The sequence below is a fragment of the Macroventuria anomochaeta genome (genome assembly GCF_010093625.1).
Source record: "Macroventuria anomochaeta strain CBS 525.71 unplaced genomic scaffold BU25scaffold_3, whole genome shotgun sequence".
Taxonomy (NCBI): domain Eukaryota; kingdom Fungi; phylum Ascomycota; class Dothideomycetes; order Pleosporales; family Didymellaceae; genus Macroventuria; species Macroventuria anomochaeta.
The window spans coordinates 205,612-232,490 of record NW_022985364.1 but is presented as its reverse complement, the minus strand read 5'-3'; the positions used below and the strand labels follow the sequence as shown (position 1 = coordinate 232,490).

The 26,879-nt window shown below is 53.8% G+C and overlaps 11 protein-coding genes across 11 annotated transcripts; 6 read left to right on the top strand and 5 right to left on the bottom strand.

Annotated features, from left to right (window-relative positions):
• Window positions 1-110: 110 nt before the first annotated feature.
• On the bottom strand, window positions 111-464 carry BU25DRAFT_406481 (uncharacterized protein). Its single transcript, XM_033705294.1, has one exon. The coding sequence runs from the start codon at window positions 454-456 to the stop codon at window positions 190-192; it is 267 nt and encodes an 88-aa protein (XP_033566148.1). The 5' UTR covers window positions 457-464; the 3' UTR covers window positions 111-189.
• A 619-nt stretch (window positions 465-1,083) lies between these two features.
• BU25DRAFT_406477 (CIA30-domain-containing protein) lies at window positions 1,084-2,165 on the bottom strand. The gene is made up of 5 exons (XM_033705293.1): window positions 2,100-2,165; window positions 1,987-2,047; window positions 1,425-1,931; window positions 1,263-1,374; window positions 1,084-1,215 (listed from the first exon to the last, which is right to left on the bottom strand). Exons 1-5 carry the CDS (start codon window positions 2,132-2,134, stop codon window positions 1,160-1,162), a joined length of 771 nt encoding a protein of 256 aa, XP_033566147.1. The 5' UTR covers window positions 2,135-2,165; the 3' UTR covers window positions 1,084-1,159.
• A 174-nt stretch (window positions 2,166-2,339) lies between these two features.
• Window positions 2,340-3,020, top strand: BU25DRAFT_454331 (uncharacterized protein; the record flags this gene model as incomplete). Its single annotated transcript, XM_033709861.1, has 4 exons — window positions 2,340-2,449; window positions 2,498-2,604; window positions 2,653-2,748; window positions 2,800-3,020. The coding sequence occupies 4 exons, from the start codon at window positions 2,340-2,342 to the stop codon at window positions 3,018-3,020; spliced, it is 534 nt and encodes a 177-aa protein (XP_033566146.1).
• BU25DRAFT_406473 (replication protein A, subunit RPA32) lies at window positions 2,868-4,085 on the bottom strand. Its single transcript, XM_033705292.1, has 2 exons — window positions 3,831-4,085; window positions 2,868-3,779 (listed from the first exon to the last, which is right to left on the bottom strand). Exons 1-2 carry the CDS (start codon window positions 4,053-4,055, stop codon window positions 3,177-3,179), a joined length of 828 nt encoding a protein of 275 aa, XP_033566145.1. The 5' UTR covers window positions 4,056-4,085; the 3' UTR covers window positions 2,868-3,176.
• A 216-nt stretch (window positions 4,086-4,301) lies between these two features.
• Window positions 4,302-7,126, top strand: BU25DRAFT_383396 (ATP-dependent RNA helicase dbp10; the record flags this gene model as incomplete). The annotated part of the gene is made up of 3 exons (XM_033704277.1): window positions 4,302-4,916; window positions 4,967-5,548; window positions 5,604-7,126. Exons 1-3 carry the CDS (start codon window positions 4,349-4,351, stop codon window positions 7,124-7,126), a joined length of 2,673 nt encoding a protein of 890 aa, XP_033566144.1. The 5' UTR covers window positions 4,302-4,348.
• Window positions 7,127-12,424: 5,298 nt separating this feature from the next.
• BU25DRAFT_331440 (uncharacterized protein) lies at window positions 12,425-14,516 on the top strand (the record flags this gene model as incomplete). Its single annotated transcript, XM_033702398.1, has 2 exons — window positions 12,425-13,087; window positions 13,167-14,516. 2 exons carry the CDS (start codon window positions 12,425-12,427, stop codon window positions 14,514-14,516), a joined length of 2,013 nt encoding a protein of 670 aa, XP_033566143.1.
• Window positions 14,517-15,716: 1,200 nt separating this feature from the next.
• BU25DRAFT_406467 (DnaJ-domain-containing protein) lies at window positions 15,717-16,909 on the bottom strand. Its single transcript, XM_033705291.1, has 3 exons — window positions 16,818-16,909; window positions 16,755-16,770; window positions 15,717-16,698 (listed from the first exon to the last, which is right to left on the bottom strand). The coding sequence occupies exons 1-3, from the start codon at window positions 16,869-16,871 to the stop codon at window positions 16,133-16,135; spliced, it is 636 nt and encodes a 211-aa protein (XP_033566142.1). The 5' UTR covers window positions 16,872-16,909; the 3' UTR covers window positions 15,717-16,132.
• Window positions 16,910-17,063: 154 nt separating this feature from the next.
• Window positions 17,064-19,556, top strand: BU25DRAFT_487529 (DEAD-domain-containing protein; the record flags this gene model as incomplete). Its single annotated transcript, XM_033711290.1, has 2 exons — window positions 17,064-17,186; window positions 17,238-19,556. The coding sequence occupies 2 exons, from the start codon at window positions 17,064-17,066 to the stop codon at window positions 19,554-19,556; spliced, it is 2,442 nt and encodes an 813-aa protein (XP_033566141.1).
• Window positions 19,557-19,638: 82 nt separating this feature from the next.
• BU25DRAFT_331276 (uncharacterized protein) lies at window positions 19,639-20,882 on the bottom strand (the record flags this gene model as incomplete). The annotated part of the gene is made up of 3 exons (XM_033702389.1): window positions 19,639-20,429; window positions 20,567-20,773; window positions 20,831-20,882. The coding sequence occupies 3 exons, from the start codon at window positions 20,880-20,882 to the stop codon at window positions 19,639-19,641; spliced, it is 1,050 nt and encodes a 349-aa protein (XP_033566140.1).
• A 219-nt stretch (window positions 20,883-21,101) lies between these two features.
• BU25DRAFT_136408 (uncharacterized protein) lies at window positions 21,102-21,527 on the top strand. The gene has a single exon (XM_033700559.1). It carries the CDS (start codon window positions 21,155-21,157, stop codon window positions 21,416-21,418), a length of 264 nt encoding a protein of 87 aa, XP_033566139.1. The 5' UTR covers window positions 21,102-21,154; the 3' UTR covers window positions 21,419-21,527.
• Window positions 21,528-23,292: 1,765 nt separating this feature from the next.
• On the top strand, window positions 23,293-25,739 carry BU25DRAFT_325717 (uncharacterized protein; the record flags this gene model as incomplete). The annotated part of the gene is made up of 3 exons (XM_033702289.1): window positions 23,293-24,178; window positions 24,233-24,885; window positions 24,939-25,739. Coding segments are annotated over 3 exons (2,340 nt in total), but the record flags the coding sequence as incomplete, so codon positions are not given.
• Window positions 25,740-26,879: the final 1,140 nt, after the last annotated feature.

Below are 26,879 nucleotides of genomic sequence, written 5' to 3'. Positions count from 1 at the left end.
AAGATCTGGGGTAAAAAGAACTGTCAAGGGCGAGCTTTCATTCATGAATGGCAGATCCATTAGCTTGTGCGCTAGCCCGAATGCAAGAAGGGGCGATGCTCAAGCTCAACCATGAATTCAAGAGTCAAGGGCATGTGAGCGGAGGCCAATACTCGCCAGGCAGTTACCCTGGCTTGCCTAGCCACGATCTCAAAACCACGGCACTGCATTGGAAGAAGCAATCTCCGATTTATGCTTCCTTGGAGCGCGTCCTTTTGAGCAGATCCGTACTGTATTAACTTTCCACATGCATTTCGAGTGCGTCATACCACATAGGAGCCAAATATCAAAAATCAAGAAGACGCATGTCGCTTTTACAACAAAGGTTGACAATGAGACGCGGAAGTTAGTCGCTCGAGGTGTCGTTGTGCGTTGGATGACCGTGGATGGCTTCGGAAGAGAAGAGGCGCCCCGCATTGTCGATCAGCGATCCCGCAGGATGAGTTCCCGACAGCCTACATTAAATAAGCAGCGACCACGACCGAACCGACGACTTCATCCCAGACAGCAACAGCTGTTGACAGCTGAGAAGTCGTCTGAGGTCTGAATATCAGCTCGCTAGCAGGCCGCTAATCATACGATTGCGGCCGCGCGGTGACCACCCTGGCTTGCTACGACGCTGCGTGTTTCCAAGATACCAGAGTGCACTGCGCCTTTGGCACTGACGTTGAGGCGGTCTACAACGATGCAGCACGTCCTTTGTTAGATGCGCGCTTTCGTATCAAGAGGCGGCTCACCGTGCATACTGACGATGCGAACATAGTAGCATTGCGTGATATACGATGGGCTCGTTGCAGTGACAGGTCCAAAATCCTGGGTTGCAGAACATTCTGCAATGATCTTTGCACATTTTGGAGAAAGTCTCGGATTCGCACAGGACCGAAAAGCAATGTGTGCCGTGAACACGAGCGGATGCGTCCCCGATGTAGGGATTGGTGACATGCAGACAGGGAAGAGAAACACCAAGGCACATACGATCTGCAAGATGGACGCAGGGTTAAGTAAGCGTTTTGAAGGATGCTCGAAGAAAGGTCGGACATAGTATCGAGAGAGGAAGGTCTTATTGTAACACTTGCAAGATTAGCGACAGAGTTTGTTGTTCTGCCGAGGAGTCCGCATCTCAAGGTAGACGGTCGTACTTCGCCATCCTCCACCAGTTCCTAGGCGTCATCATACCTAGGATCAGTCAGTGTATATTCAGTCTCATGCATCAGATCATGTACTTATATCAAGGCCCTTGTACCAGCAAACACCCGTACAGATGGCCCAAGTCGTGGAGAAGATGAGTGCAAGTCCGACGATCCTGGAGTTCTTCCACGACCAGGGCTCCTTCTTCTGCTCAATATTAGCTATGCAATCTCCTCATTGAGACTTTCTAGACTCACCTCGACTGCATTGTAGTCGCTTTTCTCACTTGTGAAACCTGCCTCGAGGTCGTCTGGCCGCGACACAGCTTTTACCGACTTGATCTCCACTGAAAAATCGCCGTCTTGGTTGCCAAAGAAGCTTCTCATCATGAAACTCCATCTTTTGACACTCGTCGTGTTCAGTGGTGGCGCGTCTTCCTTCTCCTTGCCGCGGTACGTTGGCTTTAACTCGCTCCAGGAGACAAAGACTGAGTAGTTGCCAGCTGCGCTGAAGTCGTACTCGTAGCTGATGGTTGACTGCTCACGGCCGTCGTCCATGGGAGGTAGAATCTCGTCTTTTAGAACGAATGTGTAACGTTTGCTATCCTCCTTGCTGACGTCCAAGTGGATTCCATCATAGGCAGACAGGTCCCAAGAGCGGTCATCACCAGTTGTGCGTTGGCTGGCAAAGCCGGCGCCGCCCAGGGTCTTGATGTCGAGGTTGCCGTGGAAGCAGGCTGTCGATCCTTTTATATCTAGGTAGGACTGAAGTGTGAAGTTAGAGCGTGCTCTGCTACCCGAAATAGCACCAATGTTTTACCTGTGACTTTCCGCCTCGCACTCTATCGTCGCTAGATGTCCAGTCTTTCGCATCCCAGCCCCTGCAACCAATGTCAGCATAACCAATGGCAACAGGGTCATCCTGCTGCTTACTGCTCGCCTCCAAAGATCGTCTGTGATTTACCCATGACGGTTATTGATGCAGGTCGTGATGTTGTGATTCCAAGTTCACCTTAAAGGTCATTGGGCGATGACTTCATCTGCCGTTCATGAGCGGCCCGTGCAGTAATCACAAGCGTGACTGAATCGCGTGCTGTGATTGAGGAACCATCCGCACTTGAACGTTCCCACGCATCAAGTCCGCATTCTTTCTTGATATAAATCACTATCGCTATGGATTTCAGAAGTCTGGATTGTATGTGTGACTCGGACGAGGCCATCTTAGAAGAGCCATACCGCCCATTCTACAACATCTTTGCATCGAAGCCGGTGCTCGTCAAGCAGTAGGATGTACCACTACTTTTGAGTAGATAGCGCTGATGTAGTGACAGAGATAACGACTATAACCGAGCAGCCTTTAGAGAGCGACCTCTGCTTGGAGTGTTGTTGTTTGACAATATTGCCTCGGAAGCACGAGATATTGCTGCCAATGAAAGAAGTACGTGTATACCATTCAGATGGGGGGTGTAGAGTCTGACCAACATAGCGTTTCTATCCTGGCTGAAACTCAGTGTGTACATGTCCATTGTGGCTGTTGCGATCGTTCTGAACTTCCACTTGAAGCCAGACCAATCCACGCTTGGTAAGTCTGTACAGGCATGCATGAATCTTAACTATTGCTTACGAGATACAGAAAGGAAGTGGTCACTCCCGCTGGGCATTGTGTTCTGGTTGCTCTCATTGGCATGCCTGTTGTCTGGAGTGGCCAACTACATCGCTACAGTTTCAGGCTACAGTCACCGTCAGGCCCTTGTGCAAACAGGCTGGAAGACACAGACAGTATTCACCGTAGTCGCAGCAGCAATTGTAGCCACTTGCGTGCTGTTATTATCTACGAAAGCGCAAAATCGGTAAAGGCCCCCTTCACATTCGTAGACTTCATAGACACCCAGAGCTTCTGCTCATGCTGCACAACTAATATCATCGCCGTTTGCTTCGTCGCTATGCGAGCTCGACGCTGTCAACAAGTCCTGCTTGTCACTTCAAGACACACATGCTCCTTGAGGCCTCTCAATCAGCTTCGAGCACTGCCCATGTATGGTCGTCAACAGTCGTGTAGATAAGACCGCCTGCCAGAAGATCGTCTCCAGCCCTCAACACATCGGCGGATTCGAGACCAAGGGCTGCTGCAATATCTTGTTGGTGCAGACCCTCATTCCCTTGAGGTGTTTCTCGTAGATATGCGAACACCTTCTTCGCGTGAGAGTTGTAGCCAGCCAGGTCGTGACCCCCGTAAGCACCACCGCCTTGTTGTCCTGCTCCGCCATTGGTATTGGCGGCGCCAGCGCCAGCGTTGCCTCCTCCAGGTGGCCCTCGCGTGAAGTACAGATGGATAGACGTGGCTTCGAGTAAATGGTACGACACCTCGTTCATATCTTCCACGGGGCGAATGATCTGCGCACCGACCGATCTCCTATCGTTGAAGCTCTTCAGCTTTCCCCACGCTCTACAGTATGCGCCTTCAACGAGCTTGGCTTTAACAGGGTTGTTCTGATCAACAGTGTCCGAGTCGACCCATTGCTTGACCTCGATACTACCGGTGCCATCGTCGAGTCTGTACGTAGTGTTTGTGGTTTGTGTCGATATGTTGCGGATTTGGCCAACGAAGGTAAGCTGGGACAGACATCAACTACTGTTGTAAACGCTTAAATGGGCAATCTATACCTGAGAAACAGTGTGTCCATCGATTTTGAAGGTATCGTTCCCAGCATCTGGCTGAGCATCTAGAATCTGCTTGATCGTAACAGGACGGAGTGAGTCTTGTTGTTGCTTGTCTCGCCCGCCGGGACTCTGCTGGCTGCCATCACCAGGGATGAAGCCGCCGGCGCCAGCACCACCGCCGGCGCCGTACGACGTATACGACGTCTCGTAGTTGTTGTAACCTGACATGGTTAGTGTTTGGCTTTCTATGGATGTACAAAAGGGAGCGCATACTCATGTTCGCCTGGTGGCGGATCTGACGTGTAGGCAGATGGAGAGGGAAGAGCAAGAGCGACGCGTCGAAAACGCGCTACCGCGCCTGCCTACTTTGCACCGCGACCCCACATGACTATCGATTAGCGCCCGCCAAGAGTTCTGGCTCCACTTTATTCTTTTCTTGATTGATGTCCTGTGAACGCAGGCGTTCTCGCTGCAGTCAAACATCGCACGCCGCGCTCGAATATCCCTACGACGGACCGACCATGGCTCCTCGTGCAGCCTCACCGGCGCTCTCTGAGAACGAGTTCGACATCTTCGACAACCTCGCCGGTTCAGACACTGAAGAGCAGGGAAACAGCTTGGGCGCAGATCTTGGTATTGATCTAGATGTTGGCAGTGATGGAGGTTCAGACGATGAGGCGTTCATCGCGGCAAAGCAGGCTGCTTCGAACCGAAAAGCCGCAAATGTGAAGGGTACAGGCAAGAAAGGCGGTGGTTTTCAGGCCATGGGCTTAAACGCACTGCTCTTGAAGGCTATTGCGCAGAAGGGGTTTAAGATGGCGACTCCGATCCAGCGCAAGGCGATACCGCTTCTCTTGGCAGGTGAAGATGTGGTGGGGATGGCAAGAACAGGTTCCGGAAAGACGGCTGCCTTCGTCATTCCCATGATTGAGAAGCTCAAGACCCACTCTGCGAAGGTCGGTGCACGTGGAATCATCATGTCGCCTTCTCGTGAGCTTGCGCTACAGACCTTGAAGGTCGTTAAGGAGTTTGGTCGTGGCACAGACCTCAGGACAATCCTACTAGTTGGTGGTGATAGTCTGGAAGAGCGTATGTTACATGGAGCATATGTGCAAGGAATGTTACTAACAGCATTACAGAGTTCAGTTCCATGACTACGAACCCAGATATCATCATTGCCACCCCCGGTCGTTTCCTACATCTGAAGGTCGAGATGGGCCTTGACCTGTCCTCCGTCAAATACATTTGCTTCGACGAAGCCGACCGCTTGTTCGAGATGGGTTTTGCCGCACAGTTGGCTGAGATTCTTCATGCCCTGCCAACTTCAAGACAGACACTACTGTTCAGTGCTACTTTGCCTAAATCACTTGTGGAGTTTGCACGAGCAGGCCTACAAGACCCTAAGCTCATTCGACTCGATGCCGAAAGCAAGATTTCCCCGGATCTCAAAAGTGCTTACTTTACCATAAAATCTGGGGATCGAGACGGAGCGCTGCTGTACCTTCTAGAGCAGGTTATCAAAGTACCAGCGGGCGAGACCGAGGCGGCGAAGGCGCGGAAGGAGGAAGGCAGCTTGAGCGTCGGCGCAAAGCGCAAACGTAAACAGTTCACTGCAAAGGACGTCGCAGTGGCCGAGTCAACGATCATCTTCGCCGCTACCAAACATCGAGTCGAATACCTATCCGAACTTCTGAAGTCCCTCGGCTATCCTGTCTCTTACTGTAAGTCAAACTATGCTATTGGTAGGAAAGAGTTCCAGCTAATCTGTCCATCCAGTGTACGGCAACCTGGACCAAACAGCACGTAAAGCTCACGTCGAGGAGTTCCGTTCTGGTCTTACTCGTATTCTTGTCGTTACCGATGTCGCGGCTCGTGGTGTTGATATGCCTCATATCAATCACGTCATCAACTATGATTTCCCATCGCAACCGAAGATCTGCGTGCACAGAGTTGGGCGAACTGCTCGTGCTGGGCGGAAGGGCTGGGCGTACAGTCTTTGTCGACATGTCGATCTCCCGTATTTATTGGATCTACAGCTATTTCTCGGCCAACGGCTGCTGGTCGGCAGATCCACTGAGGAAGCGAACTTCGCCGAAGACTTCGTCGTAGGTAGTCTGGCACCGTATCAGCTGGAGGCCTCAGTCGAAGTTGTGAACAAGCAGCTTGCCGATGATGAAGACTTGGCGTTGTTGCAGAGTGTAGCCGATAAGGGTGAGCGACAGTACCAAAGAACACGCAACCAAGCTAGCGCACCGAGCGTTCACCGAACTAAGGAACTACTTGCAAATCCTCATTTTGCGGATACGCATGTTCTCTTCAAGGACGAGGTTCACGATGCGCTGCAAGAGAAGGAGAAGATGCTACAAAGGATTCAAGGTTTCAGGCCAGCGGAAACCGTCTTCGAAATTGGAAGACGCGGAACGCAAAGCGAAACCGCTGAAATCATGCGCAGGAGACGAGTTCAGGTTGAGAGGCAACAGGAGAAGCAAAGGGCTAATGCGCGAGCTAACAATGCACCTGTCGCAAGCCTCGCAGCTCCTGACGAGTCTGAAAAGGTGGAAGTCGACTCAGAAGACGGTGATGAGCCGGCTGACACTGGCGCATACGACTCTGACTCTGACGAGCTAGAAGTATCTGTGTCAATGCCTTCTTCGAAGAAACCCGACAACGATGACTTCCGAGAAGGAGAATTCTTCATGTCTTATTTGCCAAAGGAGAACTACGCAGAAGAGAAGGCATATGGTGTGAGCGGTGGAGATGCTGGCAATAACTTCGTTTCAGCTGCAAGAGCAGCAGAAATGTCGCTTGTCAACGATGAGATTCAAGGTTTCGCAGATGCAAGCAAAGCAAAGATGAGATGGGACAAGAAGTCCAAGAAGTACGTTGCTCGCGCCAACGACGAAGACGGATCAAAAGGTGCCAAGATGATTCGCGGTGAAAGTGGTCAGAAGATCGCTGCCAGTTTCCGCAGTGGACGTTTCGACGATTGGCGCAAAGCCAACAAGATGGGTCGCATGCCGCGTGTTGGTGAACAAGAAGCTCCAGGTCGCGCACCTGGTAAGACTCAACACTACAAGCATAAGGCAGAAAAAGCACCCAAGGAGGCAGATAGGTACCGCGACGATTACGAGGTGCAGAAGAAGAGGGTCCAAGAAGCCAAGGAGAAGCGCATCGGCAAGTTCAAAGACGGCACCGGCAAGAGCGAACTCAAGGATGTCAACGCTGTACAAAAGCAGCGCAAGATCCAAGAGCAGCGTCAAAAGAAAAACGCCAGACCGTCGAAGAAGCGGAAGTTTTGAGTTCATTGTTCAATACCCGGCTTGCAATCTAGTGCAAAATGCATCAATACAGACTTTATCTGGTCGACGGAGTGTTACTTCCCGTACCATACACACTTGACTCGAACGCTAGCGAATGTTGTGGCGCCCAGTGCGGCGCGAGTCCCGTGGATTTCTTCGGGATGACTCTCGTGCCGATATAGACGATCGTGACTTGACCTTTGCACCATCACACCCAAGGCGAGTATGTCAGGACCAACAGGGCAAGCACATTGTTTGCAATTGCCTTTTTGGCTACCATGTGTTGCAATGTCAGACCACCTTTTTAAGGCCCACACCTCATCGGTTAGACGCCCGGAGCAACCTATGATCCTACGGGATCTTGATGTTGCTTTTCCCGTGCCACATGCATCTCTGCATCTGTATGTGCCTCGGATGTATACTCGCGGTTTGTTAGATCCTACAACTGGGCTGGAATGGGCTGGCGGCCTTCAACAGCTTCTGCGCCCACTGTTCAGACGTTGCAAATCCACTTGGTCGGCGGAATTTTCGCGGAACATGCCATACACAGCAGGCGTAGTCGCCATGGAGTGGTAAATTCACTGTGCCCCGAGTCTGCGTTTATGGGGATATAATCCACATGACTAGGCCTTGCACGAGCGATGCAAATTAGGCCAATAGTGGCTTTGCACATCGCTGCCCTTCAAGCCAATTGAGGATACCGAATTTCTGGACAGAACATGTCTTTTGAAGTATTGCCCAAGCTTTTGGGCTCAAGGGGCTGTCGACCGGACTGCTTATTGATATTTACAAGCTGCAAGCGAGTGTCCTAGCCGTGGCAGCACGCAGTGTAAGGCGCAAGGTAAAGTTCACGGCTTTATCGACACGCGATAGAGTTGACACTTGACAGGCGACCGCGTATTGAGAGACAGCTGCCAGCGCGTCCACGATGCCCGACTCAGGCATCAAGGGTCTTTCTAAGCGCACATGGCCAGCACGCACGTCATCCATCCAGGAGGTTTTTTCGAGCCGGACAAAATGTCCGCGCTACCCGAATTGAGACTCCACCTGGCAGCCTTGAGGGCTCAAGGTATCTTTAGCGCCCAAGCCCGTAAGACCTCAATAAATCCAGGTGTAGACGCAGGCACGGCCTACCCGACCTTCTAGAAGCCGCCACAATATCTTCGGTGCAATAACAACACGCTTCTGTGTGACACGCGCACGAGGTCAGGGACCACAACCAGCTGGTCGTACAAATATGACAAAGTTCGGTATTCCAGCCGCCGATGAGTTCTCGCAATACTTCTGTGCCACAAATGCAATCTCTCAGTGTCCTTCAACGGCTTTCTGATAACATCATACAGCCGAAGTAGGACGGCAATCTCTTCGCCAAACCCTGTTGCAACTTTCGATGAAAATCGTCGCCTTCCGAACAAGCAAGGAACGCGATGCGGCCACGGACCCCTTCCCCCTTGCGGCGTGGTGGTGTCGCTAAAGGCTATGCACAGCGGCTCGCACGCGAGAAGAGTACCTCACGGCGGGATATCGACGTCTTACAGACGGAAATTTCTCGTTCCGCAGTGGGCCCGATTGTTATCAAATTGATGATGATGGGCATAAAGGCACGCAAGGGATCAACTTGTGAAGCTTTACGAGAAGAGCTGCATGTGGTTTATGCATTAAGCCGGTAGGGGGGGGGGAGGCATTCACATATACGGAAGTCGGCATGTATTAGAGAGATCCTACAAGGCCTACTCGGGCCGTACCCAGTCGCAAATCGAGGATGGTACAAGGATTTTTTTCTTTCGATAGCGACATCCCTGACCCGCACTACTTTTGGCACGAACAACGTGTCCAGAAGCCCATGCACCGGTTCGTAGATCCCGCGGTCCAATCCGTGTCTGCCCTTGTCGCAGCACGCATCCTGGTCTCGACAACACCAAGTTGAACTGCTGGTGATGCTGCAGGGACGCTGATGTACGATCGTCCGTAAAGGTGCTGGCGGGCTTCATGCATCTTGAGAGCTCGGAGCAAAGCCCTTAGTGATATAACGGCAGCGCCCGTCACGGCGGGAAGGGCAGCAGCTTCCAGTTCCCCGCAGGCCGTTGAGCAGATTTCGTCGGCCGTAGCCTCGGAGCATCGTACTGAGAGATGACGGTCATATAAAGACCTTCTGTTAACGACAAGATCCCCGACAGTATTTCTGGGCCTTGCAGGAAAACCGAAGGATCTTATATTTTCCGCCGTGCTGGGCTGAGCAGGGTGACATGGCCGGAGCGGATTGGGTCATTGAATCTCCGCTGGTCGGCTGGTTATGTTGAAGGAGGAACGGTCATGCAGGTGCACCCTGTTCCGTGCATCTCGAATCTCGCTTCTTGCCGCAGAGAGTGCTGAACGAGCCACATGCGATATGTAAATTGTACCTCTTCAGTAGGAGAAGGATGCAGGGCCGGTAGGTAGGAATGAGTTTGGAATGGTAATCGACAATTATGTCTCACCGGTTCCACGACAATGAACCATGGTCGAGATTCGTCTTGTCCTGCGTCATGAACTGCCCGCCGTGGTCCCGTCACAGCTTGGGCATAGATCGTCCACGGCCCGCTACGCCGTGTTGAGCTTACCGAGTACTGCCACTCGAGTAATCCATCAGCATGAACGGTGAGAATCGCCTTCAGGCCTTCAATGATGCTCCTGCTAGTGTCGACAATGCGCCTGTCTGACAATTCTCGTCATGCCTGCCAATCGCCTGAAGTAGAAGTAAACAGGAGCGCCCTTGGCGGGCAGCTGCACTGGCTATTGGGCAGCTAAAGCTTCTGCATTATTGACGACCTTATGGAACCTCTGCATTCCAAGGTCACGCGCGGCACTACGGCGATTAAGTTCAATTAGACAGCACATTATCTCCTGCGTTGTACCCAGGCGCTATGCGTGCCACCTCTGCAAACTCAGTTCCGGCTCCGCAAGAGCAACGGTGATGCCTCGCAGGGCTCTCTCGGGCACTTTGCGGCGATCTTCGACGGACGGCGATTTCAGATCGATATCACCCACCGGAGTTTTTTGTTTGGCCATCCTAAAGCAGCGCATCCCAGTCCTATAGCAGCCGGCTAATATACCTCTGGCGGTTTCGCAACAACAGCCTGACTACGCATCTTATTCAAGACTGGACGCCACCGCTAGCGCATCATGTTGGCGATTGGAAGACAGCGCTGCCCATGGGCGTCACTTTTTGCAGGTCGCTGCAGGATCGCCTCTACTGCAGCCAGTCCGTTGTTTGACGTACCTGCAAGTACCGCTCGGCAAGAGCGAAGTCGTTTCGTATCGAGTGCTGCAACTCAGATGTATGTCACCGGCGCTGCCTTGTCTTGTGTCCGACGCCCAAGGTCGTGTAGAAGGTAGGTTCGCGAATGAGTCGGCGACAAAACCAAGCGGACAAAGCTAGCGGCGTCTATGTCCACCAGCCATGCGGGACCAGCATCTGCCAGATCCATCACTCGCATGTGCTCTAGAGGCAACTCAGCACCAGTCGTATGTGGCTCAGCTTGGCGTCAGGCGTCGCAGGTCATTTCCAACAAAGCAATACACGCTGTCTGACCGCAGGCTGCATATGCTTTCGGCACCTACGCGTCTGGCTACTGCTTTGCAACTCTACAGACGCCCCGCGTCTATGCCGCCGAATGCAATAGCGAGCGCATATATGCAAACTCTCTGCAGTCGATCATGTTCAAATGGCGTTGCAGGTCGTCAAGCCATAACCGCAAGGCCGCGTCGATCACAGCTGCGGGTCCGTTCCCAGGCCTCGTCATAGGGCTTAGAGTTCACATCAGACGAGCTCGCTATTGGGGAAGCTTGGTGTCGCTGTTGCGCGGCAGCAAGGCGCTGTAGTGCCTGTCAACAGGGTTTCGGTAGCTGCGAGTGAGGGCCAGCAGGCAGGTTCAGCGTGCGGCAGACGGTCCATGCAGAGCGCGCTGCGAGGTGCTGGTGACGGTGGTTGGCCTGTGAGGCCCGAAGGCCCAAGTGACAGATGCAAGCGTGAACCAGCGCCGCGGGACTGTCCATGAGAGCCACATTTCGCCATCATCAGCTCTTTGCGGTTGCTGCGTCTGCTGTAAGGCCAAGTTCGTCGCCCATTGATGGAACTTCTTCCTTCAGAGCCTCGCGGTGTGGCTTACCCGGCTGGTCGCCTTGCCTTCCTCCTCAGCAGCATGCACTTGCGCGCCGCATTCAAGCGCCAGCCGCGACGCGCATCAAGGAAGCCAACTTATGCTTTGCCTCGTTCCCAAGGTTTACTTGGGCGGCTGCAAAAGAAAAATTGTTGCAATAGAGCAGGCGCTAGGGCTTCGTTAGCTAGCCCTGGTCGAAGACGGTTCGGATAGCAGGGGGCCAGCACAAGTGACGGGGCCCCCAGTCCAGCGCAAGCCCGCCGTGTCAATGCACACTCCACGCCACGGCTGCCGTGCATACTTCCGCGGCTGCATCGACCGTCCTGGAGAGCGGCAGACCTTTTTGTCGAAGAACCATCAGCCGAACGAGGCCAGCATGTCGTTGTCCCCGACAGGCACCCTTCCCTGTTCCCGTTGCCCGGAACACATCGTGGCCCCCGTCTCACGGCCGTCGTCCGTCATCTGCAAGTGTTAGCAGGGATTCCACAAACAGCTGCCAGCAGAATCACCATAACCGATTGTGGTTATTACTAGAGATTCTCCGCCGACTGGGCAGAACCTGCTCTGCCTTTTTGCGTCGTCTGCTGCTCATTGGCTCCCCCATTCTCAACACCAACGCCTCACGTCCCACCTGGAGTCGCCCCATCACCTTGGATCTGATCGGTCTTGATACCTTCGCCGCTGCTTGAGTCTCTCGCACTCCTCTTTGAAGGTCCATTGGAAGTGTCGAGCAGTATATGGTGCGGTAGCTGGAGGGCAATATCAAAGAGGTATTTGACGAATCCTGTCCCTCCCCACCCTCCTGCCCCCTGCATTCGGACTTAGAACAGGCATGCATGCTTGCGAAAGTCCAGATGGGGTTGAATGTGGAGGTAGAATTTCGAGCGGACTTCGGGTTATTGCTTTTGTTAACAGAGGGTGGCTGAGCTGCTTCCTCCTTCGACGTTGCCTAGCTCTTTCTTTGCTTGTTTGTAGGCTTACCTGTGTCATCATGCAGACTCCATCTATCAGCGTCAGTCCATCACGCACTGACTCGCATCACGACCAAGGCAAGAGCGCAGTCCATCTGGCAGCGCATTTGTCTGGATCTTCAGCTGTTTGCTCGGCTAATCGTGCTTTCGCTGCTGGTGCGGCGGTTGAGCGTTGCGGAGGTCAAGCGATGCAGAGTCTGTCATTACCGCGTCCGAACTCACATCCCTCAACGCCGTTTGGGCGACCTACAGAGCCAGAAGTCGGTCTGGCAAAGCTTTTCTCCAAGTTCAGTCCCAGCAGGTCTGAACAGCAAGGCTACCCATCCCCTCCCATGTCAGAGCCTCATTCTCCTTCCCAACGCCCAGCACGTACTGTTGAATCTGAGCGTCACCAGTACCCTGCGCCAGTAAGTGCACCCCACAGGGTCGAAGCCGGTCCGCCTTTACCGCCGCCGCCATCAGCGTTGTTCGATCCTCGGCAGCCATTGCCGAGCCAAAGCAATCCACAGCAGAGGCCTCTGTATCCTGGTGGACATCACCCGCAACAGCAGGCGCATCACTACCAGCCTGGACATGCAACTGAATATGCATCCTATGGAGCACCATCAGCTCCACAGAGCTATGCGTACGGCTATCCACCTGCCGGCGCATCTTCTTACGGCCCTGGAGCGCAACACGCAGGACCCCAGACACAGCCCGCGGCAATGATAGCACCACCACCTGCCAGGCCTACTAAACCAGCAAGACGAACAAAAGCCCATGTGGCCTCAGCTTGTGTCAACTGCAAGAAAGCGCATCTCAGCTGCGATGTTCAGCGCCCGTGCGGACGATGCGTCGCGTCTGGAAAACAGGTAAGTTGATCTCGTATCCGTATGCGCTAGGAAAGTTACGAGCTTGGAGATATATCGGAACTGACTCTGAAACGAACAGGACACATGCAAGGACGTGCTACACAAGAAACGAGGAAGGCCACGACTAAGAGACGATAGGGACTTTACTAGACGGGAGGAGGGAAGACAACAGCCTGATCAGACTCTAGGTTCGAATCTTCCACCGTCAACAGAAGCTTTTGCGCACCAAACATTTTACCCAGCTTCGAATTCGCATCGAGTCGCTGATCTACCCCGTACAGCGGTTGCACAAAGAGGGAATAGCATTCCAAACGTAGTCGCATCTTCCATCGGAGGTCGTACCCTGAGCGTCGGCAGCTATGGTGGTGGGGTGCCCGCATCCCCTTACGGTGTGGGACCGGATTTGGCGTACCAATCTTTGCCCGTTGCGTTCCTGAACTTGGACCTAGTGATCCAGAAGTCGAACCAAGCATTTCAAGATTTGGTTTCCTTCCTGGGAAGCGTGGGAGGAAAACACCTGGGAGAGCTACTCGAACCGAGACAGAACGAAAGCTTGCAACGGTTGCGCAATGACCTCCGCGACGAGCGAGACGAACGCGAGCCGGCCTACATGGCGCCCATCACTCCGATCGGGCACGATCCAATGCGCTCAGTGATGGAGTCTGTCGCAGACCGAGATGTCGAACATGTCAGTCATGGGTTTACAGATAGGCCCGTCTTCCTGAGCTATCGTCTTCCCAATGGACAGTACCAGTCTCTCCAGACCCAAATCCGACTTGCGAAAACCTCGCTGTACTTCGTCACGCTGGTCGTGCGTACACTACCGCCTACGCCTCTTCGTCCTCCTCTTTTGACGCAGCAACTGGCGCCTCCTACGCCCGTCAACGCGTCGCAGTCTATGTCGGCACCTACACCTCTCCTAACGAGGACTGGGCACTATACTCCTCAACAAGTTCGACCGCCATCATCGGCAAGCTCCGCGCCTAATTCACCCTTCTCTTTCAACTTTTCATCGGCTCGAACATCGCTGCCAAACTTCAGTCCCAGCTCTTACGCAAGTAGCACGACCTACGGCTACTCTCCCACTGCTGGCCCAGAAGCGGGCTATTTCCCGACCTACCAACCCCCGCAGTCGGTAGCACATGCTCCTCCTTACGCATCTGCACCTCGAACTGGGTCAGTAATATCTGAACCTTTGCGCGAACTTAATCATCCAGCTCGACTCGAGGGTCTGCAGCTTCCTCCGATCCGCACTGGTCCAGCTCCTCTAGGCTCACCACTCCACCTTGCGACGAGCCATAGCACGACAGATAGCAATCGAGAGCGCGTGCGACGAAGAGAGTCGAGTTCAAGTGCCGATAAACGTCCAGATACACCTGGGGAGGCTGGTAAGCGTCGTCGCCTCAATATCAGCGAAGTGTTGGAGTAGAGCAGAAGAGACGAAATGTCGAGATGACGGTTGAGAAAGCCGTTCAACGTCGTACAACTTGTTTCGCGGTGGTCGGTTTCAGACATGGTATCCCGTTACCGACTGCCGCATCCTGGTCGACTTGAAACACTTGACACGGGACGGTGCATACCGTTCAACAACATGTACCCATCTCTTTCTGAACATCATACCTTTCCTGTCCCCGACTTTAAGATACCACGGATGCCGTCATTTTGGATAGATCCACGTTTGTTGCTTAGCAACATTCCATAGCTTTTGCTGTTTTCCTGCGTATTGCGTGCATGGGCCTCGAGATGCTCAGCATTCAGGCATGGGAGTTCGTTTTTAGCATGGCGGCAAGGGCCCACTCTGCCCTTTATATGTATCATACATTCCACAGACCGCTTGTGGTTTATTCAAAGTTTATGTACACTATCCATAGCCAGGCTATCAAAGCAGCTTGTGTGCGTTGCTGTGCATAAGCACCAGTGCTAGATCCGTTGCCTGCGGTAGTGTTTCATGTTCTAGTATAGCTTCAACGTGTCGACTATTCCCGAACGCGAATAGCGAGAGGATCGAGAACAAGCGGCAGAGCGCAGCTACAGAGATTCCGTTTGAGCAATGTGCCGTGGCTTGGTGACGGTCGCGCATGGTGGAGTTGCGATTAGTGGATCTTCACATGGTTCAAGCACGAAGAGGGGCGAGTGGCCAATCGGGGATTTTAGATCGGAGCTATATGCAGGTCCTAGAGGGGGATATGCAGGTCCTAAAGGGGGCTATGCAGGTGTGTGACAAGTAACAACCTGGGACCGTGGAATGTGGGCGGGCTAGGATCCGAAGAGCATGCAGCTCGTTCACGCTCGCTCAAGCGGGCCAGAACCAGACTCTTCGCGGGCGTTTTGTTCATGGGCTGGTTGTGTCTTCAGTACGCATGCTGTAGCCTTATGAGGTTGGTCATGGAGCCTAGGTGCAATGCTGAACCGCTTTTGTGCATGTCGGAGACTGCTGGTGAGAGGGGGAGATTGCAAGGAGAGCCGTTGAGAGGTTGCTATTCTTGAGTGTTGGCGGAGTAGATCCCGGAAGTTTGTCTATGCGAGGCTGGACTCTCGAAGCAGAGCATGGCAGTGCGAATTTGAGAGTGTTGTGATGATGGGACGGGTTTATATCACTTTCTGAGCATTTGAGATGATGTTGTAAGATTGTGTTCCAGATTCACGACTTGTATGCCGTGAACGCGTGTTCACTCTACCTGAGACACCGTTGAGATTACCTAGCAAGCAACCGGAATGCTGGATACAATGTCCGAGATTCCCCGTCTCAAAATGCGGGTGGCTCAAGCTTCAAAAATGAGACGTCCGGCCTGTCCTTGGCGCCTTTGTTAAACTCTAATGCTGCGAGAACTTCGATGGGTATGATGTCGCCTGCCAAATGCATCGTGAAAATGCGAGGAAATATATTGTTCCCAAGCCGACGGCGTATAGAGGAATGGTCTGTTACTGGCTGCGAATCGGAGGGCGCAGGCGAGTGGGGTATGCGATGTTGTGAAAGCATGCATGTGGACATATGCTGCGCGTTGCTCAAGAGCATGCGCAATGCAATGCAATGCAGCGCAGCGCTCAACCAAGAGCCTTTACCTTCTTCTTTTTCTTCTTGCCGCCCTCGGCCTCTGGCTTCTTGCCCTGCTGGTAGTCTCGCCAGCTGTTGATGCGTGTGTCACGTGACTTCTCCCAGGCCTGCTCGTGGTCGCGCTTGCGCTTGCGTTCAACCATCTCCTCGTCTTCCTTCTTCTGCTGTCGTCCCTCCTCGCGCATCTGCGCCTTCATCTGTCGTTGTTTTCTCAGCTCGTTGTCGCGAATCACCCAAGCGGTCTTTTCGCGCCACTCCTTGAGGAACTCTGGGCCGCGTGTTTCTTCGTCGTCGGCGGTCAGCTTCTTCTCCCGCATCAGCAGCATACGTGCGTCGGCGATGTTTTCGTCTAGCTCGGCGCGCAGCTTCTCGTCGAGGAGTACCGTCTGCGCCTTCTTGAGCCTGTCGAAGGCATCTGGGGCGTTGGGATTGGATGTCTTGTCAGGATGGATGAGTAGTGACTTGGTGCGGTAGACTTTCTTGATGTCTGACTCGGGCACACCCGGCTGCAGGTCGAGGACGGCGTAGGCGTTGAGGCTGAAGATATTGCGGATGCCTGGAGGTCGTCAGTATACTGTGAACACCTTGGATCCTCTATGCACGTGAACGTACGCTCGATTTCCGCGTCCTGGTGGCTCGTTAGTACAGTATGCGGTGTCTGTGTGTATGACGTACTTTATCCAGCTCTTTGCCCGCTGCGTTGAGTTCTGCCTCGATATCGTCCGCCATATCTCCCGCGTGTAGTTCCAAAGTTGAGGCTGGAGGTGTTCAAGGCGCTGTATGCGCGAAACGGCGATCGGGCGGGCTGCTTTCGAGACCCCCGCGGCGAACGTGCACGGGCCGCTGCTCCACCAAAATTTCGATCGCAGGCGCCTTGAGACTCCAACACCAGAGCCTGGAGGTAGACGATGTACTGAAACCATGGGTGGCGCAGGGATCACAGGTCGCACGCGACCTACCAAGGTCAAGAAGCAGGCCTCTGCCGCAAAGAGGAAGCGAGATGATGTCGACGTCGAGAAGCTGGAAGCGGCTGTTGCAGCACTGGTAGGACACTCACGTGGCTACAACATGAGGAGAAATGCTGATAGTGCACAGGAACCCAAGACAGGCGTATACAAGGACTTCACAGACCTCCCCCTCTCCGACCCTACCAAGCAGGGACTCAAGTCATGTCACTTTGCTGTCATGACCGATATCCAGTCCAAGGCAATTCCTCTTGCACTTCAAGGTCACGACATACTTGGTGCGGCGAAGACTGGCAGCGGCAAAACTCTGTCGTTCATCATCCCCGTGCTCGAAAACCTCTATCGACTTCAGCACATCGGTGCAGACGCCGGCCTCGGTGCCCTAATCCTTTCGCCGACTCGAGAACTCGCAATCCAGATTTTCGATGTCCTGCGCAAGATTGGAAAGCATGGGCACATGTTCGCCGCAGGGCTGCTGATCGGTGGAAAGAGCTTAGAGTCTGAGAGGGAGGCTCTGACGAGAATGAACATCCTGGTCGCAACACCTGGGCGAATGCTGCAGCATCTGTCACAGACTGCAGCGTTCAACGTGGACGACCTGAAGATGCTCGTCTTGGATGAAGCGGATCGAATTCTTGACATGGGCTTCCAGAAGGATGTGGACGCAATCATTGAATACCTCCCAAAGGAGCGTCAGACAATGCTCTTCTCCGCAACGCAGTCACGCAAGGTTTCCGATCTCGCACGCCTGAGCCTTCAGGACCCCGAATACGTATCCGTACACGCCGAAGACAAGAGTGCGACACCCAAGGGTCTCACACAGAACTACATCATCTGCCCCATCGAGGAGAAGATGGACACACTATGGAGCTTCATACAGGCGAGCAAGAAGTCGAAGATCCTGTGCTTCTTCTCTTCGGCGAAGACAGTGCGCTTCGTCTACGAGTCGTTCAGACACATGCAGCCCGGTATTCCACTGCTACATATTCATGGCCGCCAGAAGCAAGGAGCTCGTTTGGACGTGACAGCAAAGTTCTCTGCCGCAAAGAACTCATGCCTGTTCGCCACAGATGTCGCAGCTCGAGGTCTTGATTTTCCGGCTGTCGATTTCGTCATCCAGGTCGATTGCCCAGATGATGTCGATACCTACATCCACCGCGTTGGCCGTACAGCTCGTTACAATCGCGAAGGACGTGGTGTTTTGTTCATAGCACCGAGCGAGGAGGAGGGCATGCTGAAGCGGTTGGAGCAGAAGAAGGTTCCAATCGAGCTCATCAACGTTCGACAGAAGAAGAAGACATCGATCAAGGAGCAGCTGCAGAACATGAACTTCAAAGATCCGGCAATCAAGTATCTGGGCCAAAAGGCGTTCATGACACACGTCAAGTCGCTCTACCTGCAGAAGGACAAGGAGGTCTTTAAGCTGAAAGAGTACAATTTGGAAGCGTATGCGGCAAGTTTGGGTCTGCCAGGAACGCCAAGGATTAAGTTCCTGCAGAACGACGACAGCAGACAGAAGAAGCAGGCAAGCAGAGAGAAGATCGAAGCATCAGAGGAGTCAGAAGAGGACGAGGTAGCGAAGGCAGCGAAGCCTATACGAACGAAGTACGACCGTATGTTCGAGCGTCAAAACCAGGACGTCCTTGCAGACCACTACAAGAACCTCGTCCGAGACGGCGACGACGAAGCAGCAGCAGACGACTTCACAGGTGCTGGTGCCACAAACGCAGACGACGACTTTATGGCCGTCAAGCGCCGCATCCCCGCCGACAGCGACGACGACGAAGACTTTGGTATCGACGAAACAACCGATCCCGCCATACCAGGCGGCAAAGTCGTCAACCTCGCCGGCGCATCGCAGCCCCTTGTCATCGACTCGAACCGTCGCGAAAAACTCCTCAAATCCAAGAAGAAGCTGCTGCAGTTCATGGACAAAGGCAAGAAACTCGTCTACGACGACGAAGGCAACCCGCACGAAGTCTACGAGCTCGAGAACGAAGACGATTTCAAGGCCCGCGGTCTGCCAGAGGAGCAGAGGCAAAAGTTCATTGAGCAGGCTAGGCAGATTGTGGAGGAGGCGGATGTGGACGACAAGGCTGCGGCGAGGGAGAAGAGGAGGGAGAAGCTTAGGAAGCGGAGGGAGAAGGAGCGGGGTGAGCAGGTTGAGGCGTCAGACGATGACGAGGGAGGTGTCGAGCTTCCAGACGCTGGGGAAGACCTCCTGGCTAACTTTAGGGCCGATGCGGAGTACAGTGATGAGGACGACAATGAGGAAGAGGCACCGCAGTTGGTGGAGAAGAAGCCGAAGAAGTGGTTCCAATCCGACTCAGAAGACGACGAGGGGAGCAGCAAGAAGAAGCGGAAGAAGAGCAAGAACGCAAGGCATGTTGTCGAGCAGCCAGAAACGCTCGAAGATTTGGAAGACATGGCCGCCAGATTGTTGGGCTAAGCCATCGGAAACCTTTATGCATAGCAAGATATCCAACACTGAATACCTCCAGCCTCAGCCCCTCCATCTCATCAATCACACCTCACTCCCAATCCAATATCCCAATCGCCCTCCTCAACTGCTCTCCTCCCAGACTCTCACACACCCCCTTGTCCCCCTCATAATGCTCCCTCCCCCAAATCCTCCTCCTCTCCTCCCCCAAAAACTCCTCAGCCCTATACCACCTCTGCTGCCTCTCCTCGACCTCCTTGAGCAACTGCTTCAACGGCGCGGGATTACTGCCGCCCCCATACATCTCCGTCCTCAGCGCCGTCTTAACCAGCTTCTTCCACACATCCGGCTCCAGCTCGATATTAAACCCCATCGGGCAGTCCAGCGTACCTGTGTGCAGGTGCGACAAGGCGGGGTTGTTGTCGCCGATCCGGTAGGGCTTTTTGGACCCGATGGTGCTGAGCCGGGAAGCTTCGAGGTCGACTTCGTGAAGCACTTTGCTGAAGCGCTCGACGATTGCTTTGAAGAGGGAGACGATCGAGGAGACGTTTTGAATTGCGGAGAAGGCGTCGAGCGGGCAGATGGGGCAGTGGATTAGCGAGGAGACGGTGGTCATGGCTTTGCGGAGGGGGATGATGACTTGTGGGAATGAGAAGGTGGGGACCGTTTGGAGGTCGGTTAGGGTTAGGAAGGTCAGGGCGAGGCAGGTGCAGGGGCCCATTGCGGTTTGGTTGGGTGGTGTGTCTTGAGTTGCGGTCTGGTAGCCAATTGGGGTGTCTGGTGTGGTGACTTGGGCGTCCCAGAGGGACGGGTGGATTGGGGGTGTTGGGCCGAAGCTATGACGATGAGTATCAAGGAGAGTTTTCCTATAGAGGCGGCTTACTCAAAATTGGGTATTGGAGGTGATGGTCCATATATGCCCACCAGACTTGGGTCAAGCTGTGCTTGGGCGTATACTTCGTTCCCACTCGGCAAATCCGCAAACTCTGGTGGAGACACTAGGACAAAGCTACTGAAACTCGGCTGTGTCGTGGAGCCGTTCAAGCTACTGTCGTGTCCATCCTGGGTACTGGCTGGTTGTTCGGAAGGTGCATCTGCTTCGCCCTCTCTCCTCCTCTTCTTTGGTCGACCCATAGCCTTTTGCGGCGAGTAAATGCATTCTATCTTCTCTCTTTGGCATCGTCCACATATTGGCTTTTCCCCTGAGCATTTCAACTTTCGAGTTCCTACGTCTTTGTGTAAGCCACGGTCAAGTCACACTGAACCAGGGTCTGTAGGCTTACGGCATTCATCACAGGCAGCGTGTAGTTTCTCTGTGGTTTGCGTTTGCGCCATACTTCATGTCATCAATGTAACAGAGATATTGAGAGGGTGTCCACACATCAAACTTTCCTCTGTACGGGATTTGCGTTGATTCGATCGTTGCTGATTTTGAGCTTCGAGCTGGCCTTGGGGTGTCAAGAGGGAAGGAGCGCCTGGTGTCAGGCCGCCAGCGGAAGCTGACCCACGTGCATTGACCTTGCCACCACTTTCACAGCAGCAATAATAACCATACTAAGAGTTGTTGTTTCCTGGGCTCACAGTAATCGGGCAGTTTAATATCTTCCATGTGCACTATCATTGGCCTTCTCATGCTGCGTTCTTGTTGTCGCGGCGTGATGCCGTTCTTCGAAGGCCTTGACATGGAGACGCGGAAGCAGAGGCTCAGTGTGCGTCTCAACCTCATCCTTCAGTCTTACATCCAGCAATTCATGGCAGAACCTCCTCTGACTTCACACACACAAGATGTCGGGAACCTACTCATGGTGCCCAGATCAACCAAGGGCCGGGTCTTTGACAGCAATATCGAGCGTGTTCCCTGGTGCTATTGAGATATGTTGTATCAAAGTCAATCTGGTGAATGTCCAGATCGCTTTGGACAGCCCATTAAAGCAGGAGACGGAGTGTGTCATGCCGGACCACAGCTGAGTATGTCTCGAGGTAGTCAAGACCGTGAACTTGGTAAACAGCCTTGCGCGACCAATCTTGCCTTTCACCTGTAGTCCGGTATGACACACTCCGTCTCCTGCTTTAATGGGCTGTCCAAAGCGATCTGGACATCCACCAAATCGACTTTGACACTGCATACCTCAACGCAGCCCTGTCTGATGACACTCTGCTCTTCCTACGATGCCCCCCAGGGTATGGGCAACCGGGAAAGGCTTCCAGACTCCAGAAGTCACTCTACGGCCTCAAACAAGCTGGCAGTGAATGGTTTGGGACCCTCAAGGAATGCTTGTTCAGAGCAGGGTACTCACAAGCCTCATTTGACCCATGCGTGATCATCGGCACCATCATCATAGCTATCTAAGGTCCATCCTGTGGTTCGAACAGCCCTCGCGCCGAACAGAACCACCGATACTTCGACCTTGAATGCTTCTTCTTCCATCATACCGCAATAATTGCCATGTACCAATGGCGGTAGTTTACTTCAGGTAAGCCTATACTTGCGCACACCTTGGTAGCCAAAAAATATCGCCGCGTTGATGCTTCCGCGCCTGGTCCGTAAAGTGCCTTGCTTTGCTGCAAAACATACTCCTCCCTACAGCAGCACCACGACAGTCTTGCTGCTCTTGTAACTTATATGCAGGTTCTACCAGCACCTACTGACGTTGTAAGATCACGCAGAAGTCGCTACAAGCGTTGTGGCCGCTGTCGCACAAGGATTTTCACAATCTCAACGTGCAATTTGGTACTTCCGATTCATACGGCTGCTAATACTGGCTAGCCGAAGACAGCCTTACGGGCCACACGGACTGCTTACACGGTTAGATAACCTACCCTTGGTACATGAACTCTGCCAATTCTACATACTATAGAACTCCACTTGTTCATTATCGTCAAGCCAGACGTCATATCCACAATAGCCGTTCGATTGGAGATACATCCCGTCAAAAAGGAACGAGGGAATCTTAAGCTTGCTCCTGAGATTCTTCTGAAGTACTCAGGAATGAGTTTGCAGACGTAAATCTATTTAGTGTGAGACTACAAACAAAGATACCCCATCGGCGACTCACATGACTTGAACCCGGGCAGCGTGGAAGTCCTGCAGCCCGGTCAGTCCTGTACCTGCACATCCAGTGCTTCCCTTACCCGTAAAACTTCATCCCATGTTGTTTCCTGAGATTGGCATGTTTGCGATGAAGTGATGTCTGGTTGTTCGAGTTAGTACTCTTGTCTTGCGTTCGCCACGCAGGATACGTGCCTAGCCGGATGACTTTGTCATTGTCCGTCATGACGCACGGTACTTCTGAATAGAGCCGTGTATACGCTGTCTATCAGATACGCTACGACTCTACTCATGCGCGGGATATAGACGAGGCTGGCGGGGCGAGCGGGTCGACGAGCGCATGCATGCTGCATGGGCCTCACGACTGCTCGAGGTCGCCGGGCTGCAGGCTGAAGGCCGCCAGGCTGAGGCCCAACAGGTGCACCGTAGATACACCACCGTAGACACCCCATCGCTGATGCATGCTCTGCTGCAGCGATGCCATGGCCCCTGCAGTATCCACGATAGCCTTCGGCGACGCGCGCTCCAGCCTCCAAGCTCACACCATCAACGGCTCTGTCGAGTTCCATCTCCAGCCTGGTACGTTGCGGGGCCACCCCACCCGTGGCTCTCGGGGTTCTCAGTAACTTAGGCACGAAACGCTAAGCAGATACCTCAACACTAGAGCTCGAGAGCAGCCTCGGTCATCTACTGCGCGCCAAAGACGCAGCCTTCAACTCGTACGCCAAGCAGCACGAGCCTGTCTGCCTCCCCGACACGCGCGTCGACCTCCTGCGCGAGATACACAGCTGGGCGGACGGGCCAGATAAGCAATGCATCTTCTGGTTGAGCGGGCTGGCGGGCACGGGCAAGTCGACCATCGCCCGGACCGTCGCGCGTAGGTACCACGACAAGCAGCGTCTCGCAGCGAGCTTCTTCTTCTCGCGCGGCGGCGGCGACGTTGGCCACGCCGGCAAGTTTGTGACAAGCATCGCGGTGCAGCTTGCGCACAGCGTGCCAGCGTCGCGAAAGCACATCAGCGACGCTGTTGCCGAGCACAGCGACATCGTCAGCCAGTCGCTGCGCGACCAGTGGCAGCACCTGGTCTGCCGCCCGCTGTCGAAGCTGCACGAACCAGAGCTAGCGCCATACGTCGTGGTCGTCGATGCGCTCGACGAGTGCGACAACGACAGCAACATCCGCATCATCGTGCAGCTGCTGGCCGAGGCGCGGTCGTTGACAGGCGTCCGGCTGCGGGTGTTCCTGACAAGTAGGCCAGAAGTGCCGATCCGGCACGGGTTCGGGCAGATGGCGGACGTGGAGCACAAGGGCGTCGTGCTGCACGACATCTCGCCGTCAATTGTCGAACGCGATATAGCCACTTTTCTCAAGCATCACCTTAGCATCATCGCCAAGGAATGCTATCACGCTGATGACTGGCCGGGCACAGAAGTAATCAAGCGCTTAGTACAGAGTGCATGCGGTCTGTTTATCTGGGCCGCAACTGCCTGCCGTTTCATCCAAGAAGGCGGACAGTTTGTTGCCGATCGACTACGCGCTGTACTCAAGGACAGCTCCTCTGCAGACAACTCAACAACGGACAGTTCATCTAGCAATGATTCTTGCACCGACGAGAGACTCGAGGTCCTGCCAGAAGCGCGATTGGACATCATATACCTTGCCGTGCTCAAGAGCCCTCTTCGCAGATACAGAAAGCAGGAAAGGAAGAAACGGTACAGGCTAATAAGAGAGACATTAGGTGCGATCGTGCTTTTGCGGTCGCCGCTTTCTGCATCTTCACTGGCCCGACTACTCCGCGTTCCTGCAGAGGATGTGCATCGAACGCTGTATGAGCTGCACTCTATCCTAGACGTTCCACAAGATTCGAGCCGGCTGGTGCGTTTGCATCACCCTTCTTTCCGTGATTTCCTCCTCAACAGAAAGAGATGCAGCGACGACAGCTTCTGGGTAGACGAGAGCAGCACCCACGAGAAGCTGGCGTCTTGCTGCCTCGAGCTCATGTCGGCGCCTAACAGCCTACGACAAGACATATGCAATCTCTCAGGTCCGGGAGTTTTGAGGAGAGAGATCGATGAAGGGACGATTAGTAGCAGTCTTCCCCCAGAACTGCAGTATGCGTGTCGCTACTGGGTCGAGCATCTCGAGCACAGCCAGCAGAGCATCACAAACGGAGACGCCGTGCACGTCTTCCTGCAGACGCACCTTCTGCACTGGCTCGAAGCGATGAGTCTGATGCGGGAGACAGGCCAGTGCGTGCGCTTGCTGGCAAGGCTGCAGGCGCTGGTGGCGGTAAGGAGTTTTGCACAATACAAGCGTTTGCCCTAAACTAATTTGCACCGCAGCCATCTGCATACACATGTGCAGGCTTCTTCTGCGATGCGAGTCGATTTGTGCTGCGGTTTCTATCAGTCCTAGCGGAGGCACCTCTGCAAGTCTACTCGTCAGCGCTTGTCTTTGCACCACAGGCGAGCGTTGTACGCAAAACCTTTGTCGATCGGGTTCCACAAGCAGTAGACATACTGTCAGACAGAGACACAGAATGGGATGCGTGTCGCAGCGTACTGGAAGATCATTCAAACGATGTCAACGCTGTAGTGTTCTCGGCAGACGGCCAGCTGCTCGCCTCAGCATCTCGCGACAGCACAGTGCGAGTGTGGGAGACGGCGACAGGAACGTGTCGCCACGAGCTGAAGGGCCATTCAAGCTCGGTCAATGCGGTGGTGTTCTCGCCAGACGGGCAGCTGGTCGCCTCAGCATCCTACGACAGGACAGTACGAGTGTGGGATACGGCAACGGGCACGTGTCGCAGCGTGCTGGAGGGCCATACAAGCTTGGTCAATGCGGTGGTGTTCTCGCCAGACGGGCAGCTGGTCGCCTCAGCATCCCGCGACAAGACAGTGCGAGTGTGGGAGACGGCGACAGACACGTGTCGCAGCGTGCTGGAGGGCCACTCAGACGCTGTTAATGCAGTGGTGTTCTCGCCAGACGGACAGTTGGTCGTCTCAGCATCCTACGACAGGACAGCGCGAGTGTGGGATACAGCGACAGGCACGTGTCGTACTGTGCGGGAAGGGCAATCTTCGTACATTGACCATCTCAGTTTCTCGCCAGATGGCCAGGTTTTGCATACTAACAAAGAAGACATTCCGCTGCTTCCAGATCTAATCCTACTCCCATCTGTCCAGCAGGACGAGCTATCTTTGCAGTTTACAGTAGAGGACCAGTGGGTGCTGCGCAACACACAGCGCTTTCTGTGGCTGCCGTTCGAGTATCGAGCATACAAAGCAGCAGCGTGCAAAGATATGGTCTGTCTTGGGTGTCCATCTGGGCGCGTGGTCTTGCTTAAGCTGAGGTAGGGCTGTGTGCAGGGGCACTGCGGTCGTTTACAATGGCTTGTTCACGAACGCACCAGAATGCAAATGCAATATTAGAGATGCGAGCACAGATGGCATGTACGGTTGTTGCAAAGAGAAATGCACTCAAGTTTGCATACAGTATTCGTTGGAATTGTCAGCTGGATTGCGCTTCTGCAGCAGTTGCGAGACACCAATGGACCTGAGCCCACCGTTCCAGAGGAAGGATGCAAAGAGAATACCAATAGCTTGTTGGGAGTTTGAACTACTTGGTGATTGGGACTAGACCTGATCTGGCTTACGCTGTGTCAACCCTGGCCAAGTTCAACTCCAATCCTTCACCAGACCATCTCAAGGGAGCCTACCAAGCACTCCAACACTTGAGAGGAACTCTTGATTCCAGACTCCTCTTCTACCGTTCCAAACCCGTATCATCACTAACCTTGGTAGACATGTACTCTGATGCTTCCTGGGACTCTGAGCCTGAAGATGCAAGGTCAGTGAGTAGCTACATACTCCAGACCAACAAATCCACTGTCTCATGGAGTCCCATTACCACTTTGTCCGTGAGAGGTTTCTGAGTGGTGATTTTGGAATTGAGCATGTACCTTCAGCCCAGAACACAGCAGACATCTGCACTAAGGCGCTGCCGCTCCCTGCCCCGGTGAGTATGAAGGACTTGATGATGATGATGGTGTGACCACTGAGCCTCCTTCAGGGGAGTGTTGGATGGAAGTGGCTCTCTGGTGATATGGGGCAGGAGTATTTGGGTTATTTACCGTACTGATTGGGACTAGGGTCAGCAGCTTATATGGGCGGTCTCCGACCTGGGCGTCTCCGATCAACAGGTGTCGCTATCACGTATGGGCCATGGATGGTTTACCAACCGCCCTGAACTAGTGGTTGACTTCGAAGAGCCAGCAATAGGCC

Bases quoted from the DNA above. Each gene is read 5' to 3' on its own strand.
- BU25DRAFT_406477 (XM_033705293.1), bottom strand. From the start codon at position 2,134: ATGGGTAAATCACAGACGATCTTTGGAGGCGAGCA. The intron at 2,048-2,099 runs GTAAGCAGCAGG...CATTGGTTGCAG, and splicing joins ACGATCTTTGGAGGCGAGCA to GGGCTGGGATGCGAAAGACT. The intron at 1,375-1,424 runs GTGAGTCTAGAA...AATATTGAGCAG, and splicing joins GCGACTACAATGCAGTCGAG to AAGAAGGAGCCCTGGTCGTG.
- BU25DRAFT_406473 (XM_033705292.1), bottom strand. From the start codon at position 4,055: ATGTCAGGTTACAACAACTACGAGACGTCGTATACGTCGTACGGCGCC. The intron at 3,780-3,830 runs GTATAGATTGCC...TGTCTGTCCCAG, and splicing joins ATGGACACACTGTTTCTCAG to CTTACCTTCGTTGGCCAAAT.
- BU25DRAFT_136408 (XM_033700559.1), top strand. From the start codon at position 21,155: ATGTGCACTATCATTGGCCTTCTCATGCTGCGTTCTTGTTGTCGCGGC.
- BU25DRAFT_406467 (XM_033705291.1), bottom strand. From the start codon at position 16,871: ATGGCGGACGATATCGAGGCAGAACTCAACGCAGCGGGCAAAGAGCTG.
- BU25DRAFT_406481 (XM_033705294.1), bottom strand. From the start codon at position 456: ATGCGGGGCGCCTCTTCTCTTCCGAAGCCATCCACGGTCATCCAACGC.